This window comes from Monomorium pharaonis, chromosome 5 (assembly GCF_013373865.1).
Source record: "Monomorium pharaonis isolate MP-MQ-018 chromosome 5, ASM1337386v2, whole genome shotgun sequence".
In the NCBI taxonomy this organism is placed as follows: domain Eukaryota; kingdom Metazoa; phylum Arthropoda; class Insecta; order Hymenoptera; family Formicidae; genus Monomorium; species Monomorium pharaonis.
The window spans coordinates 12,106,642-12,122,845 of record NC_050471.1 but is presented as its reverse complement, the minus strand read 5'-3'; the positions used below and the strand labels follow the sequence as shown (position 1 = coordinate 12,122,845).

General features: G+C 38.5%; 1 protein-coding gene and 2 long non-coding RNA genes across 3 annotated transcripts; all 3 read right to left on the bottom strand.

Moving 5' to 3' along the window:
- Positions 1-5,365: 5,365 nt before the first annotated feature.
- Positions 5,366-9,029, bottom strand: LOC118645873. The gene is made up of 2 exons (XM_036287712.1): positions 8,711-9,029; positions 5,366-5,594 (listed from the first exon to the last, which is right to left on the bottom strand). The coding sequence occupies exons 1-2, from the start codon at positions 8,957-8,959 to the stop codon at positions 5,523-5,525; spliced, it is 321 nt and encodes a 106-aa protein (XP_036143605.1). The 5' UTR covers positions 8,960-9,029; the 3' UTR covers positions 5,366-5,522.
- Positions 9,030-9,621: 592 nt separating this feature from the next.
- On the bottom strand, positions 9,622-10,267 carry LOC118645697. The gene is made up of 2 exons (XR_004963379.1): positions 10,109-10,267; positions 9,622-9,690 (listed from the first exon to the last, which is right to left on the bottom strand). It is a non-coding gene; the product is annotated as an uncharacterized LOC118645697 (long non-coding RNA).
- Positions 10,268-10,349: 82 nt separating this feature from the next.
- LOC118645717 lies at positions 10,350-10,832 on the bottom strand. Its single transcript, XR_004963402.1, has 2 exons — positions 10,698-10,832; positions 10,350-10,460 (listed from the first exon to the last, which is right to left on the bottom strand). It is a non-coding gene; the product is annotated as an uncharacterized LOC118645717 (long non-coding RNA).
- Positions 10,833-16,204: the final 5,372 nt, after the last annotated feature.

Sequence of the window (16,204 nt, the reverse complement as noted above, 5' to 3'; positions counted from 1 at the left end):
TATAAAACTTCCTCTATAATAAAAATTTGACTCAGTGTATCAATATACAGGTTGTTTTATTTTAGGACCTACATTTCTTAAAGTTACACCATTCATTTATGAAACACCCTCCAGTATAGGGAAAATCCAAACCCATGGCTGCCATCCTAAAAAAAATTTGGAATAAAATAAGACCATTTGCAAGTGATTCGGGCCACAAATGGTGTAGTTCGCGGTCATACAGATAAACGCATATCCGTTACTAATCTATATAAAGAAAATTTTGGAAAAACCCTGTTTATGTAAAAAACAAACCCCTAATTTTAATCCGAAAGAAATTTAAAACAAAATGAGACCAATTGCATGAAGTTCAGACATCAAATGACGAAAATTATCGCGGACCTAGACATACAGACTATTGATAAATAAACTTATATATATAAATTTTTGAAAAACCCTGTATATGTAAATAATACTTTTTTACATTGATTATTTATTTATTCATTTCCATATACAGGTTGTTTTATAAATGTTTGGCGTAACTTTAAGAAAGGTAAGTCCTTAAATGAAACACCTTGTATATGAAAAATCCAATCCCATGGCAGCCTTACTCGTTAAATTTGGAATAAAATGAGACCATTTGCAAGAGATTCGGACTACAAATGACGATGTTGTTCGCGGTTATACAGACAAACGTAGAATAGTACAAAAGATGTTGTTAAACGTGATAATATTTATTGTATTTGTGTACTACGTAGTGCTTGAGAGGGAAAGAGAGAGAGAGAGAGAGAGAGAGAGAGAGAGAGAGAGAGAGAGAGAGAGAGAGGGGGGGGAGGGATGTCATACTAAAATGCGCGAAATACTTATCCATAGTATGTTACACTCTTTGTAATAACACAGAAAAATATTCCCTCTTGATGTAACGATTTCACGATAGCTTACACGCGATGCTACGATAATTATGCTTAAAAATTAATGTTTAATATCATGTATTGTTAACACAATGGAGAATTTGCTTTTATAACCATAGAAAACTTACAGTTTCTTCTACCTTTAATTGCATTATTAATTACGACAGATTTTCAGTGACTTATAATGTACTAACGATAGAAGAAACTCGAAGTTCTCTATTATATACAAGAGAAGATCCTTTGTAGTTAACCATACTAACGATACTTGACATAACATTGATTTCTAATTACCTATAATTACCGTAGAAGTCGCATCGAATAATTTATCCTGAAGTCCTTAGATCAAACGTGAATATTTTTTTATCGTGTCATTTTACAAAGAGTGTATATTAGGGATAGTATTTCGTGCATTTTGTAATTTTCTAATAAGATGGTTACGAAAGGAGAATATATAAAGAATCAATCGTGATAAATCTTCGTTAATTTAATATTCCATAAAAAACGATAAGAGAATTTGATGCGGCAAATATTATATTATTTGCAGGTTTCATACGGTTTCATCGCTTTCTCTCTTTCGATTTTCTTATTTACAGAAGTTTATTATGATTTAAATTTGTCCTATTTTTATTAATAATTTATAATCTCGTCATGTAATCGCGAGTATGCGTAGCAGCCATCGACGCGAGCTTAGGCGCGGTGCGGCGAGACGTGGGAACGGCGACGACGCCACGCTTCTCCTTCTTCCCCCCGCCGCCGCCGGCAGCCAATGCTTGAGACAGTAGGCCGTGCTATAGCTCGAGCGGCTCGAGCCCTTCCTTCGGCGCGCAAGGCGCGCTCTCATTCGCATAAATTAAAAAATTTATATCTTGATTATTGATAGACCCAACCAAGACTATATTGGATTTTTATGTTCATCTCGATCCCGTCTATCTTTCCATGAAGTATTGCACATCAGATTTGAGACACCCTGTATATTATATTAGAAGCGTGTACTACTGCTTCGTTTTAAAATGGATCTAGGCATTGTATATTCTGCGTGTAGATTTAGCGTGATTCGTGCATTTTCTTTCGTATTACAATAATCTCTATTACTAACGCTATTATAACTATTACAATGGTTGTTCCGCTTGTTGCCATTGGAAAAATAAAATGTGGCAATTGAAAGATCGAGTTTGGCTTTTTTTCAAATTCTTTATCTATTTCATCTATTTTTTTCTTATAGTTTTCTAGTTCTGATGGGTTTTCTATAACCTCTTTTAATTTTATTTCTCTCGTTATGTCTGTGTCATTTGTTGAGTCAGACTGTGTAGTAACGAGATATTATATTACGGTAGATATGCTTCTACTCTCGTTTCGTATGATGCCTTGAGTGACTTTATTATAGCGTTTTCCGTCGCTATTTTACAGCTATTTTTTAATGTTATTCTACTTGTTCTTTCAATCCTTTCCTTTATTTATCCGTGGTCTTTACAATGTAAAGTGATTATCTGGCTTCTCGGTGTCGAGTATAGCCACGAGTGCGAATTACTTAATGCTATCCAAAGGCTATTATTTGACGTAGTATTTTTTATTCTACAGTCCTTATAATTTTCTTTTATTTCCGCGTATATTTTGACTTCGCAGATGGAGTCTGGATTTATTCTATATACTGGATGATTCTGAGTACATAAGTATTCGTGATTTACTTTCACGCATTTTTGTAGGTCGCTACTCGCTAGTATTATGTACGTACACTGTACCGTATCTATCGCTATGAGAGGGTGCTTAACTTCTATAAATGAGAAGGTGTTATTATGGTTTGGGATAGGTAGAGGAATTACATTCTGAATTTCATATTTTGGTATTGATATGAGCGGGAATTTCAGAATGGTGTATATGTGTGAATGGTCGCAATACGCGCCTATTTCCGCGAATCTTTCTATTGTCGACCACTCTTCTTTGCTTATTCTAAATGGGAAATATAATCCTTCAGGCAATTGCGAGCTCGCGTATTTAAGAGACTCTACTATTTCATTAACGGGTGTTAGGCGAGGATGTAACGTTCCCTTTTTAACGTTTGCTACGTATTTTAATACGTCTTCTGCGTCTCGTGTTAAGTCCGCTAGTACCGCGTTAATAATTATAAAATGTTCATGCAAATTACTCTGTTTTTTGTCCTCGATTAGTTTCGTTCGTAGTTTGTCAGTCGCGTCTGTGAAAGTATTTTCGTTTTCACGAATTGTTCGTTTGTTGTTGTCAATGTGAGCTATTGTCGCTTTCATTATTTTGAGTTGATTTTTTATTGCGTATTTATTTAATTCTTGAGCATTATGTAATATCGCCAATTGCTCAGTAATGAGTTTTTCGTCATTTGCATCCATAGTGCCGAACAATGACTTTGCAATAGAGCCTATCCCATCGACCAATCCTCTCTTTTGTACGGTTTGTCTTTTGTACGTCGCGTTTATGCGCTCTATTAGATTATTGGTTCTTTCAAAATCTTTCTTAATAATTTCATGCAAATTTTTGCATGTTTCCTTGCTGATTACGGCTATCATTTGACATAAGTTGTCTGTTTTGTGTACATACTTTTTTAATTGCGTAAGGCGTTTTGTTAGTGACGTGGCGTCTACTTTAATTACCACTTTCCAAGAAGACTCTACTTGGTGTAGTATTTCTATATTTTCAAAGTATATCCCCGGATGATGGGTCTCTCTATCTCGTACGGTGGCTTCCTGTCCGGTTCTTCCGCGGCACTTAGTGTTGTCCAGATTATAAATCTGTAATTATTTTATATATTATAAAAAAATTTTTTTTCTATTGTAAATTTTTTTTGTGTACGAGGAATTTCTTATTGGATGAGTTTTCGCTACGCGTATCTTATTTAATTGTCTCAGCGTTTTGCTGCACGTGCGTTTGATGCTGCTATTTTTCGGCTGCTTAGTAGTGCATATTTTATTCTCGTCTTTCTTTTTGCCTTTCTTTTTTCTTTTGGGCGATTTTTTCGAATTTTCAGTCTCTTGTCGGCCTTTTATTAGTTCGTTTGCGTGTCGCGAATTTACGGTTTTTTCGTCGATATGTTTTGTCGCGACTTAAATTCGTGCGATAGCAAGGAGAGTGAATGGAGTGTCTGTGAGGGAAGCAGTGGTTACGATGATGTTTTCTCCGATTTTCATGATCGGGAAACAGTCATACTATCTGACGACTTGGAGGAGATGAATTACATTTCTTTGGACGAGAATAAAGGTTCTGATCCTGCCTTTGTCTATCAATGGCTATGAACATTTTGCCGAATACGATGATGGTCCCGTTCCTTGGGAGAAATCCGACTCATTAATGGACGTTTCGGAGGATTGTGATCTGTTAGTTACAGAAGACGAGGGGACCTCCGAGGGAATTTTGTTAATTAATACTTATGGTGATGAGTACGAGAATAATTTCGATGTAAAGTTTGCGGTAGACTTATATCTACGCGATGGAGTCTCGCCGTGTCTGGATCTTTCGCCTGAAGATCCAGCTATGGCCTGATCGATTGTACACATTGCTCCGTAGTCAGTAGTGCTTAGTTTTTTAAGTGTAATGATTAGTTTTATTTTTTATTTGGTGTGGGTAGTGCACTATGACTGTATCAAGGATATTTCTAATTATTTGAGTCATGTTCCGGCTGGCAGTATCATTATTGTAAGTCTTCATTTTTGTTTTTTTTGCTCTTCTTTTCTTTTTTCTTTCTCTCCCCCCTTCCTTTTTTGTTACGTATCTACGCTTCGATGAACGGTTTTAGGCGATTTACGTGCACGCGTGTTGTCGTTCTTCCCCGTTTAATAGTATAGTTGATCTCTAAGTGCTTTTCGGTCACCGTGTATGGTCCGGTTCATTGCTCGTCGCGTTTCTTGGATCTTCCGCGTCGGAGGGTCTCGTCATACAGTAGCACCTTTTCACCGACTTTGAATTTGGCCTCTTTTGTCTTTTTATCATAGTGCGTTTTGGCTTTGACCTTTCCTTCTTTTATATTTTCGCGTGCTCAAAATGACACTCAAAATCCGATCCTCATTCTCCACGTGGTGCAGATCAGGTCACTTTGATGACAGCGATATAATTGAGTTCAACATAAATAAAATCAATGTGCAATATCATATTGATACTTAAAATTTATGATATTCAAAAAATACCATATTTATTTGCTAAAATACCCTAAAAGCAGTGCAAATTTCAAACTCGTGTACAATCAACAAAAAACATCGTATCGACATGTATTTTTTTTTAAATTGCTTAGAAAAGAATGAACTTTAAAAATCTTGATTAATATTAGCCAAATTTTAACGAGAAACTTGTAAAAAATAATAACAAACTTTTACTTCTTTCAATTAAAAAAAAACATGTTTGGTTTTCATGCGATACAAAGGGTTCGCACTTAACAAATCAAACTTTCGCCTAAGGATTCTTAAAGTAGAGTCTTTGCCCTTTAATTTTAAAAAAAGTACATGTAATTTGGATGATTTTTCGCAAAATTGCATTACTTTGAAAATTGCCTAAAAATCGGTCAAAATTTTTGTCTCGTTTTTTTTTGCGCCAGTGTATTAGCAAAAGAGGAATTCTCGATTGCTAACGTGTTTTTTGCACCCATCCAAGACAATTTATGGCCAACCTCAAATGTTATACAAGTTGTGAGTATATTTGAAACCATTTTTGAGCAGTGTGTCCACCAATGTTCTTTATCCTCTTGTCCTGCAAAAATTGTATATAGAATATTACTGATACTATTTATTACCTATTTATTATTCATTAGTTACATAACTATTATAATGTATGAATCAGTGAAATTTACAGCGTATAATATACAATATGTAAAGTACAAGTATAGAGTCTTGTTTAAGACTCATTCATATTTACACTTTACATATTGCATACTCTACGCTGTAGTGCTCGGAATTAGTTGCACATTTCGAGCCGATTCCTAAGGCACCGCCTGCTATATCCCCACTACCGTTCTAGGCTCGACGGCCGAATTGCATGGCCTTGTGTCTCAGAGGCGTCCTATGACAAATATGCCTGGATCCATCCGCGTGATTAAAAATTTCCTTGCGCTGTGAATAATTTTTATTTTTACAGATAATTAAAGTTATTAATATAAAAAAAACCGCGTCAGCAATAGAACCTTCTAAGTAATGTGGAGAACTATTGACAAAATTGAAATTTTTACGTTATATTATTGCTACATATATATATATACATGTATACATATAAAGATATTTATAAATGTAAACCTAATATCAATAACTTTAATTATCAGTAAAAATAAAAATTATTCACAGCGCAAAGAAATTTTTAATCATGCGGATGGATTTAGGCATATTTGTCATAGGACGCTCCTGAGACACAAGGCCATGCGGCTCGGCCGTCGAGCCTAGAACGGTAGTGGGGGTATAGCAGGCGGTGCCTCAGAAATCGGCTCGAAATGTGCATTCCAAGCACTGCTGTAGTCTATGGAGTCTATATGTTAAGAATTTAGAGTGCCTCTCCCCACACACATACTTTTAAAAAAATGTATCTTAGAATTTAATCGCAATGTATATAATACGTCAAAATATACATTTATTAGGTTAATAAAAAAGTAATATTCGGTAAATATTGAATTTTTGTTAATAAAACACTGTGTTTGTAAAACATTACTATAATAATTTCATGTGTGCAGTTCTTACAACACACATTTGTTGCAATTTAGTAAGTATAAACACATTTTCAATGACTATTTCAAAAATAGTAAAAGTTGCCATTACTTTTGCATATAAACCTAATAAATATCTCTATGTAAACTTTACATTGTAAAGTATAGCTGCACTTTCGATCGTATAAATTTATTTTAAAAAATACATGTATATTGTGACGTGGTAGCTGCCACGGGTAGCAGCGTCCCTTCCCCGTCACAGGCTGCGAATTCGCGCCGTACGGGGAAAATAGGCGAGAGGCGAGAGGGGATCTCCATGGGGAACCGCGACGGGCCTAGCGAGCGTATTATTAATGTTACATATTTTTGATTTCTTTGCGCGGCGACCGCCTCTCGATGGAATTTGGCGAGAAAGCGAGAGAGGAAGAGAGAGAGCGACGGCGATGCGGGGAAGGAGGAAGGACGCCACTGGTGCCCGGGAGAGACGAGCACGCGGCCCGCACGGGAATTCGGCGTGGCCCTGGGAGAGCCACGGCCGGAGCCTAAGGCGGCGGTGCCCGCCAACACCACGACGGAACGTCCCGGAGGGCTGTGGAGGAGCCCGGATAGGACCAAGCGCGTCGAGGGAGGCGTCAAGTCCTCTCGCGAGGAACGGAGGTCTCCGCGTGCGCTGCCCCGGCTCGGGAAGTGGCCCAGCGGGAGAAAGAAAATTTCGCGGGGGCCTGCGAGGCCCCCGGAAGGATTACGGCGCGCACGTCCCTGCGTACGCAGGACTGCGTGCCTTGCAGCAATTGGGTCGCGGCGCGGAAACAATGCGCATGACCGAACGGGGGGTCGCGGCGTCGATCCGGGATCGACCGCGATCCACCCCGTTTTTGCGTGCGAGCGGTCCAGCCGTTAAGTTGCGTATCGTATCCCTGGTGAATTATCGGTGTGGCTTGTGCGAGGCCTCAACGAGAGTCAAAGGACGAGCCTAGAGACGAGGGAGGTCATCGCCTGGGACGTTATCGGTGAGGTGGCCAGCCAGGATAATTTAGTGTGAGCGGTTGCCGGCCGGCCGGTGTCTCCGGGCCCGTTCTGCATCCGTTTTTGTGTTAGTGCGTGATTCGCGTGGGCCGCAGGGCGGTCATACGTTCGCGTAAGTAATTGGGGATTTATCGGATGCAAGCGGGCGAGACGCCAACGCGCCGAGCCACGGGGAGGACGGTTGTGAGGACGCTCGGGTTCCGTCGGAAATTCCCCTCGACCGTGTGCGCCGCAAAGCCCTCGCGCGAGCGAGTATTGCGTCACGAGTAGCGGGTGGACGGGACTTCCGGTTTCGCGACGGGGTAAAGTGCGGCAGCGGCCGGCGATTGCTTTGTGACCCTCGTGAGCCACGCGGTCGGGATCTATAGTTGCCGGGAGTGTCGGCACGTGCGAACGCCCGAAATTCATTGTGCGCGGGAGATTCCACCGCCCGTCCTTGTCGGCCGCGTGCCTACCGCGGGAGCTTCCCGCGTATCGTTCGCGTTTCTTTTTGGTCTAATTCGCGCCGTGGCGCCGCATTGTCGGAGCGCCGCATGCCGCGTCCCGTGAGATTATTGTTTTTATCTGACATTTATTTCTAATTAAGTTCGTTATTTATTAAGCTCGGAGTCTAGTTTTTTGGTGTGTCGTCCACCACTTCGTGTTACCGCAGTCGCCTGCTCCCTTACGATTCACCCCGCCCCTCTACCGTTAGGCAGAGCTGGTCGAGATTGTCGCGCGAGGATCGAGGACACCATGGCGTATCGATTTTCGCGAATTGACGCGTCGTCGAGCGCGTCTGGCGCCCAACAATTTCTCGCGATAGCGTGTGGCTGAGATTCGAGCGCGACAAGCACGGCATCGGGGGTATCGGTTACCCCGCCGGTCTTATTGTTTTTGCCCGCGGCTTTTCCGATCAAGAAAAGTCGTGACAATATATAATACAAGATGCTAAAAATAAAGTAAAAAATAATTTAGTTATGTAGCAAAAGCATTCTTTTTATGTATAAATTATAGAACGTTATTTTTATTGTTTAGTTAAAAACTGGATGGAACCGATTTGCTCTCATTTATAGTTAATATTATTCCCACATATCACTCAGAAGCAAATTCACGCGCAGAGCTATTCATCATTAATTATTAAATTACATATAAATGAAAAATTACTTACAAAGCATTTACGAATTTGTTCATCATTTTTCAACATATCATTAAATTGAATGTATTCTTCTATGGTTACCAAGGGAAACTCAGGCATTAAACCATGAGAAATTTCTTCATTTCCACCATTCGGGAATTTATCTCTTAAAATTGCAAGTATTTTTTGGACTTTTGCTCTGTTCTTTGCAGTTTCGCGTTTAAAATCTTTGGAAAGGGAATCAATTTTCTTCTGTAAAGAAACTGAAACAAGGACAAACATTCAAGTAGTAAATACAAAGTTAAAGTTTACAATAAAATAATTCTCTATAAGTGGTAAATTAATATATTATACATTACATATTATAAAACTATAATACTAATATATACAACTAAAAAAATTCTTTTTTGCTATATTCTCTAGTAACATACTTCAAATAAAAAATTTACTTACGCAAAGTTGCATGCACAAAAATAGTTGCATTATTTATGTCATCATCCGTACTAATATAACCTGTAATACAAAAATAGATTGAAAAATTTATTTATTAAAAAAGTTTTTATACTGTCTATAATACAAAATACTTACCGGTATCATTGTCTGAATTCTCAGGCACAGAAGAATAAATTACGTCCACTTCTTCTTCTTCTCCTTCTCCTTCTTCTCCTTCTTCTTCTTCTTCTTCACTTTCATTGTCATAAACTTGAATAGAAAATGAATGCTCCTTTAAAACCGGTGGAACTTTGGAAGTAGATGGCACATTTCTAGTTATACAGGATTCATTCCTTTTCTAAATAATAAAAAATTGACTGATACAAAAGTATATATAATATGTACTAAATTCTACAGTGTATCTTCATGTACAAATAAATAATTAATATTCACCAGGTTTTTCGTTTTAATTTCTAAATTTATTATGAGTGATCCGTTTTTATTAGACATCAACACGTCACTTTCGTTTTGTTCTTTGTAATTATGTGGAGGAGTAGGAATTCTTTTATATTTCTTGCTCGCTGTAACATTAAAAATATTATTTTTAATAAATGTATAACATAAATATTAATTTATTTACTATTTTCACTTGTTGCTTTCTAACATATTTGATTAAATATTGTGGCGAGTCAGGGATAAACGCCCCTGACAATACGCCACCACAATACGTTATTAGCGAAACAGGACCACGCGCCCCTTGACAGTAGGCCGCCACAGAGACACAGTAAGAAATTCGAGATCCTACTTTCCAAAAACGCGTTGCGCGCGTTCACCACTAGAGGCCCTCCTTACTCAGGAGTAAAGTGACAGTTACCAGACAATTACCCAGCGACAAGAGAACGAACACACCGGAACGAGCGAAGTTCCGCCACAAATATTTTATTATTAACAATAACAGTATTATGTATATAATATTTACTTATGATGTTTTGTACTTACGATGTTTAATCTTATTATCATCTGTATCGTCATAAAATTTCTTCTTTATTATTTGCCGTTTTGAAGGCAATATTTGCTCCAAATTATTCAAAGCAGCTAATTGAACATCATCCGAAGATGATATATTAGTACAAGACTTTTCTACTTCTCGAGCTTTATCATATGTATCATAAGATCCCAAAAGTGTACGGTAACTTGACGTTTTCCAATCACTACTAGGATTAATTTTTTTCTTTATTGCTTTTGTCATATTACAGGTAGATGGTGGATGTTTGAATGTATTGTCAGAAATATTCAACCAACAATGAGGAACAATTTGACAGTATTCGTCCCAAAATATGACGTAATACATCTAAAACAATAAACATCAATTAAATAGTAACTATTTAAATAATAATAAATAAAAGCAGTAATTTATATATAATTGTTTTAAAGAAGTTTTATTGTAATTAAACTTTTTATTAATGAATATTTTATTAAATTAAATTATTAAATAAGTTATTAAAATTTCTTTCTCCAAATTTTCAATTCATGTGATATCGTTAATATAATATTTGAGCAATTCCAAAAACGTTTTTAAAAAACTCACTTTAGTCAGTAGTGTGTAAAATTGGTATCATACAATATGTTTGTTTGTAAGGTAAACGTATTGCTTTGGCACTTATTTGGCTGACTGGATATATTCCTACATCAGGCCATTCATTTGCGACATGGATTCCTAAATGTCGTGAATCACATGGATATGAAAAAATATTGCTTGAATTTTTAAATATTTTTCCCAGTATAACTGTTTCTCCATTCTTTTTGCCAATATATTTAATCTTAAGAACATTTTTATTTATATAACAATAAGAATCCGCTTTTTTTTCGGAAGACAGTGTAAAGTTTTTAAACGTTGCTTCTCGATGAGACTGTTCACATCCAAACTGTAATTCTTTGTTTTTGGGTTTTTTAAGAATGGAATATTCTTCAGGTTCGTACCGAATATTTATTTTACTTTTTGATTTTAATCCGGAACGTGCAGGCTTGCATAACCACATTACCCGGGGAAAATTTTCTAGGAAACCACAAAAATGAAGATCACAGAGAAAGGGTAGCGGAAATGATGGAAAACTATAGAAAACTAGGTTTTCTATATGTCTAATGAATCTTAAGTTGCATTTCTTAGATTCTCATATCGACTACTTCTCAGAAAATCTAGGTGATTATAGTGAAGAACATGGAGAAAGATTTCATCAGGACATCAAGTAGATGTAGTATCAATATCAAGGCAAGTGGGATGTGAATATGATGGCTGATTTTTGCTAGACGCTCAAACGTGATGTCTCTGTGAAAGGAAAGAAACGTAAGAGAAAGCCATTGCACAGAATCTTCGAGAATAAAAGAGATATAATAGAAAAAGGGAGTGAATTTTCTGCGCTATTTATAGAAGCTCAAACTTGTCATACGTATTGAATTTTACCCGGGTAATGTGGTTACGCAAGCCTGCACGTTCCGGATTATACATTTGTGACCCAAACTGCTTTTACAAGGTGTTTTTTGAGGTTAGAAAAAAATGAGCCAATGCAGCAATTCTGACATTGAATTTGGATTCAGCAGGTCAAAATACATAAAGGTAGACTAGTCTGGTCGGCCGGACCAACATTAAAAAAAAATTTTTTTTTAAGTTAGGAAATGCGAGCTAACTTTGCAATTCTGACATTGGATTCAGTTTCAGCGGGTCAAAATACATAAGGATTGACTAGTCTAGTCCGCCGGATCAATCACTTTTTTTGTGTGCCTGTGTAATAAAAACCAAGGACGATAGAAGAGATGATGTCGCTGAGACATTCCTGAGATATTCCTGATAAGAAGATGCGATAAGAAGAAAATCGTCCAGGTAAACGACTGAAAGAGAAAGAAAACCTCTCAGAGAAAGAAAACCTCTTTCTTTGAGAGTAGATACCACCGGCTTTAGGATCTTGGTGAAAATATACGGAGCTGACGCAAGGCCAAAGGGGAGGACCCTGAATTGAAAGAGCTGGTTCTGAAAACGAAAACGTAGAAATTTTCTGTCTTCGTAGGCAATGGGCACTAGAAAATATGCATCTTGTAAATCAATAGTAGCCAGAAAGTCATGGGGTGAAAGAAGACGAATAACTATTTTCCAGTCCTCCAACTTAAAATGAGCCACAATAAAATTATTGAGACGTTTTAAGTTTAGAATAAATCTCCAGCCACCCGATGACTTTTTAATCACAAAAAAGGAAGAAAGAAATTGATCCTCGCAATCGGCAACTCTTTCAATAGCTCCAAAATTGCAAAGCCTGGTGACTTCATGGAGGCAGATTTGCTCTTCCGAAATAGATAGATGAATTGAAGGTTCAGCATTCTGGACAAGCGGGTGAGATCTAAACGGTAAACGATAACCGCTGACAGCCTGCAGAATTGTCTAATCTGACGTAATTTCCCTCCATTTATGAAGAAAGCGAGATAACCTGCCCGCAATATCTACCTGAGAATTATTCACCGTCTCCTCGACCGTGACCTGGAGTAATCCGGCGACCGGCGCCTGCTGCTCGAAACCCCTGACCTCCTGGTCGCCTTCGATCTCATCCTCGGAGCAGGGGCGCGGGAGTTTCCCGAACTGGAAGGAGCAACTTGGGTTGGTTGTTTAATCGGCTGTTGAATTTTTCGTGACATTGACAAGGTCGACTTAACAATGTCTCTAGAAGATTTTTCCATCGAGGAAGCCTTCTTAATTTCTTCTCCGAACAAAGATCCAAACAGAAAGTTATCCGCTGGGATGGTATCTGCCGTAGTTTTCGCCAGAAAATTAAACGCCGGTTTAATTTGAGCTCTTCTAGACACGGTGAGGCGATAAAACAGATCTGCTAAAATCCTAGCTCCTTCATTGACCTTGGCGATTGCTAGGCGAACATCTGGGCTTAGAGAGCGTTGCGTATCCGGAGTCAAGAAGTCTGAGATAGCACTTCCCAATGCATAAAGAGCCGCACCTGCCTGGTCCTGATTTAGGCAGCTGAAATCGTCTCTCTTGACTATAGAGTTATTTTTTAAGGCTGACCTACATTCAGGGTTAAGCTTGGGAGCCTTAAGAAAGGCGATTCCTTTGGACGGAGAGAATTTTTTTAATAAGGTCTTCCGCTGATCTTCGGCAAGGCCATTGCGCGTGAGTTCACGCCATCTCTCCAGTACCAGATCATTTAATGGTGGAGATTCCGCTTTCTTCAAATCCGCGCCAAAGAGTTCTCGAGAGAGAGAATTAGCGGAATCTGCCTCCAAATCCGCGGTCAAGGGCATGCCGTCTCTCGCAAGGTTAGAATCACCGATCGGGGGCAGGTCTGAGGGCAAATATTCATTCGAGATAATAATACTTACGGGAACTGGAAAAAAGGAAGGATTATTGCGAGGATCGGAAATGGTTGTGTCGACTCCGCTGTCTGCATTAACAGAGCTGGGATGTTCGTACACATCTGAGATCACAGAGTCTCTCGATCTTTGCAAAATAGCCGGACCTGCCAAACCGCTATTCGGGCTCTGAGGAAACAGAAACGTCCTCTAGGAGAGAATTCTCCGGAGATTGCTCGCCACCGAACGCTAGGTCCTCTTGGTGTACGAGAAAAGAGACCGCAGAGGGGTTTGAAGAAGTAACGCCGGGCGTTTTAACCTCCTTCTCCTTTAGCGCTTCGATTAAAAGCGACAGCTTCTTTTCGATGCCAGACGATTCCTCGAAGAAGACCTCTTCCTCTTTCTCAAACTAGGCGAGGACTTACCCATAACGAAGAAAAGATTGACGAAAATCTAAAAAGAAATCGGACAAGAAAAAACGTACTGTTGGGAACAAAAAGTATAATACAAGGGGGAAGAATGAATAGATAGCAAGAATATCATATATATTACAAATGTGATAGATCTATGAGATTTAATAGATATAACAAAATAGATAGATGAAATAAGTAATATAATAACCAAAGACTAGTAAGCAAAGTAAAAATAGTTATTAAAATAAATAAGATATACATATTAAATTAAGTATACTAAATATGTATGTATATATTTGATGTAAGTAGTTGAGCGGATTATAAAGCATGGTGTCCCGATCAAATTGTTGAGATTAATATATATCACTATTAAATTAATAAGATATCAAAAGTTATATAAATTATTAAATAATTGTAGCTAAATAGTATATAAAGAGAATATCAGCAAAAAGTTAATAATAGTAAATATTATTTAGAAAAATATAAATTGCAAATATCAAAATAAGGAAATATTACAAAGTACGTTTTATAAAGCGGGGTATTATATTCCAAAATATTCATGTTTGTACAGCATGTTAGGCATACGTGTAGATCATGAACAAAACAATGATCCAAGGTCGCATTCTTTTTGGTGTTAGGAAGAAAGCGATAATATGTACAGCAAATGAAAGTAATAATGAAATATTTAAGCACGTTACAGCACGATACAGCATATGATATTTGCAATTTATTTTTTTTAAAATAATATTTACTATTATCGTGCAATCGACACAGCACAATACCGTAAATTTAATTACCATCTTCGAGGAACTTGAAAGTTTAATTTGCAATAAAAACCCAAGTTGTTCACCATGTAGGGCATCTCTACAGACGTTGCAATACATAGGTCTGGCGTGATTAGTTGCGTACCGCTAATGATTATCTCCCAGGAATTCGGCAGTTGCAGGCTCACCCTGAGGTTGACTCTCCGTCGCTGTTCTTAGAACGTTCAACCACTCCTCCATATTTTGTCTGTTTTCACTACAAAAATATAGCATAAAAATATACTTGAAAAAGCAAAGCAATAGAGCTAGGAAGTCGAACTTTATGTTAAAACTCACATATAAAAAGGATCGAGTGGATTCGCACGTCCGGATCGGCGGTGGTTGAACTACGAAATAGACCTATTTTCTTTTTGTAGATTTAATGTGTCCCATCCATGAAGAATATCGGACACTGATGACTGTATCACTAGTATATGACTTTCACACTGTATTGGTTATGTAGTTATGGGTGTGTGTATATGTGTCGTATATATGTAAATGGTTTGATTATGGGTGAGTGTATGTGTATATGTTTATGTGTATGTGTTTGTCCGCATTGTAATGAGCTCGGGTCCGCGACGTCCGCGTAGGTTCGCTATGCCCAGTGACCATGCGGTACGGTTACTCCTGCGCGTGAAATGGATCAAAATGGACTTTATGGTTAGGTTGTGACCGGATAACCGATAGGCACGAGTCGCGATCTGAATAAATGAGAACTCACCAATGACTTTTCGCAGGTCGCCAAAGTCGCCAGCCTCTTTATAACCTCCAAGAGGCAAGGTCTCGCCTTCCAGGATCGTCGTTCAGCTCTGGAACTCTGGAAGCTCGACGTTGTTGGATGTGCCGGAAGAACGAACACCACAGAATAGAACGCCTTCACGTATCGTTGCACAACACTCAACGCTTTAGCAATGATTATCACTAATCACGATTTTATTTCTGTTTCAGGTGCTGCCGTCAACATCAGGATGTCCTCCCAGGTCGCCGTCGGTCCCACGGGAACTTCGCCAGGTAAGTACTTTTAATAGGGTATTTTACCCGCGGTCTCGTTTGTTAATCAGGACTGCTTCTCCTCAGCTCGTCAGGTATCCGTCTCGTCTCAGGAACAGTCTCCAGGAAACTTTGGGTGAGTGAATAAACTCAAGGCGTGTTTATTATAAACAACAACAGATAGATGGTTTATTCAACTTCAGGATGTTTCACAAATACCCGTTCGCGTCGCTTTATCACAGACGAGTAATCGCGTCTCGCGTTTACGAGAACTTCCTTGATGACATATCCCGTCCGCGACGCTTGATCACAATCGTTTCGACGTGACTTTATTTTCGGATATTAATTAGTCCTACTAGCATTCGGTCTGTGTTAATTTATAACGCGGCTGTTGTTCACAATTCCGCGGAACTCACGCTCGTTCGACTCGCCTACTCGCATTCGGCGGGAACGCCTTTGTCTGACGCGCGGGAACTCGTGTTACAATTTTCCGATCGTGTTACAATGTTTACGCTAAGGTGTCAGACGCGCGAAAGCTCACG

Bases quoted from the DNA above. Each gene is read 5' to 3' on its own strand.
- LOC118645873 (XM_036287712.1), bottom strand. From the start codon at position 8,959: ATGTTTGTCCTTGTTTCAGTTTCTTTACAGAAGAAAATTGATTCCCTT. The intron at 5,595-8,710 runs GTAAGTAATTTT...CAATTTTTGCAG, and splicing joins AACAAATTCGTAAATGCTTT to GACAAGAGGATAAAGAACAT.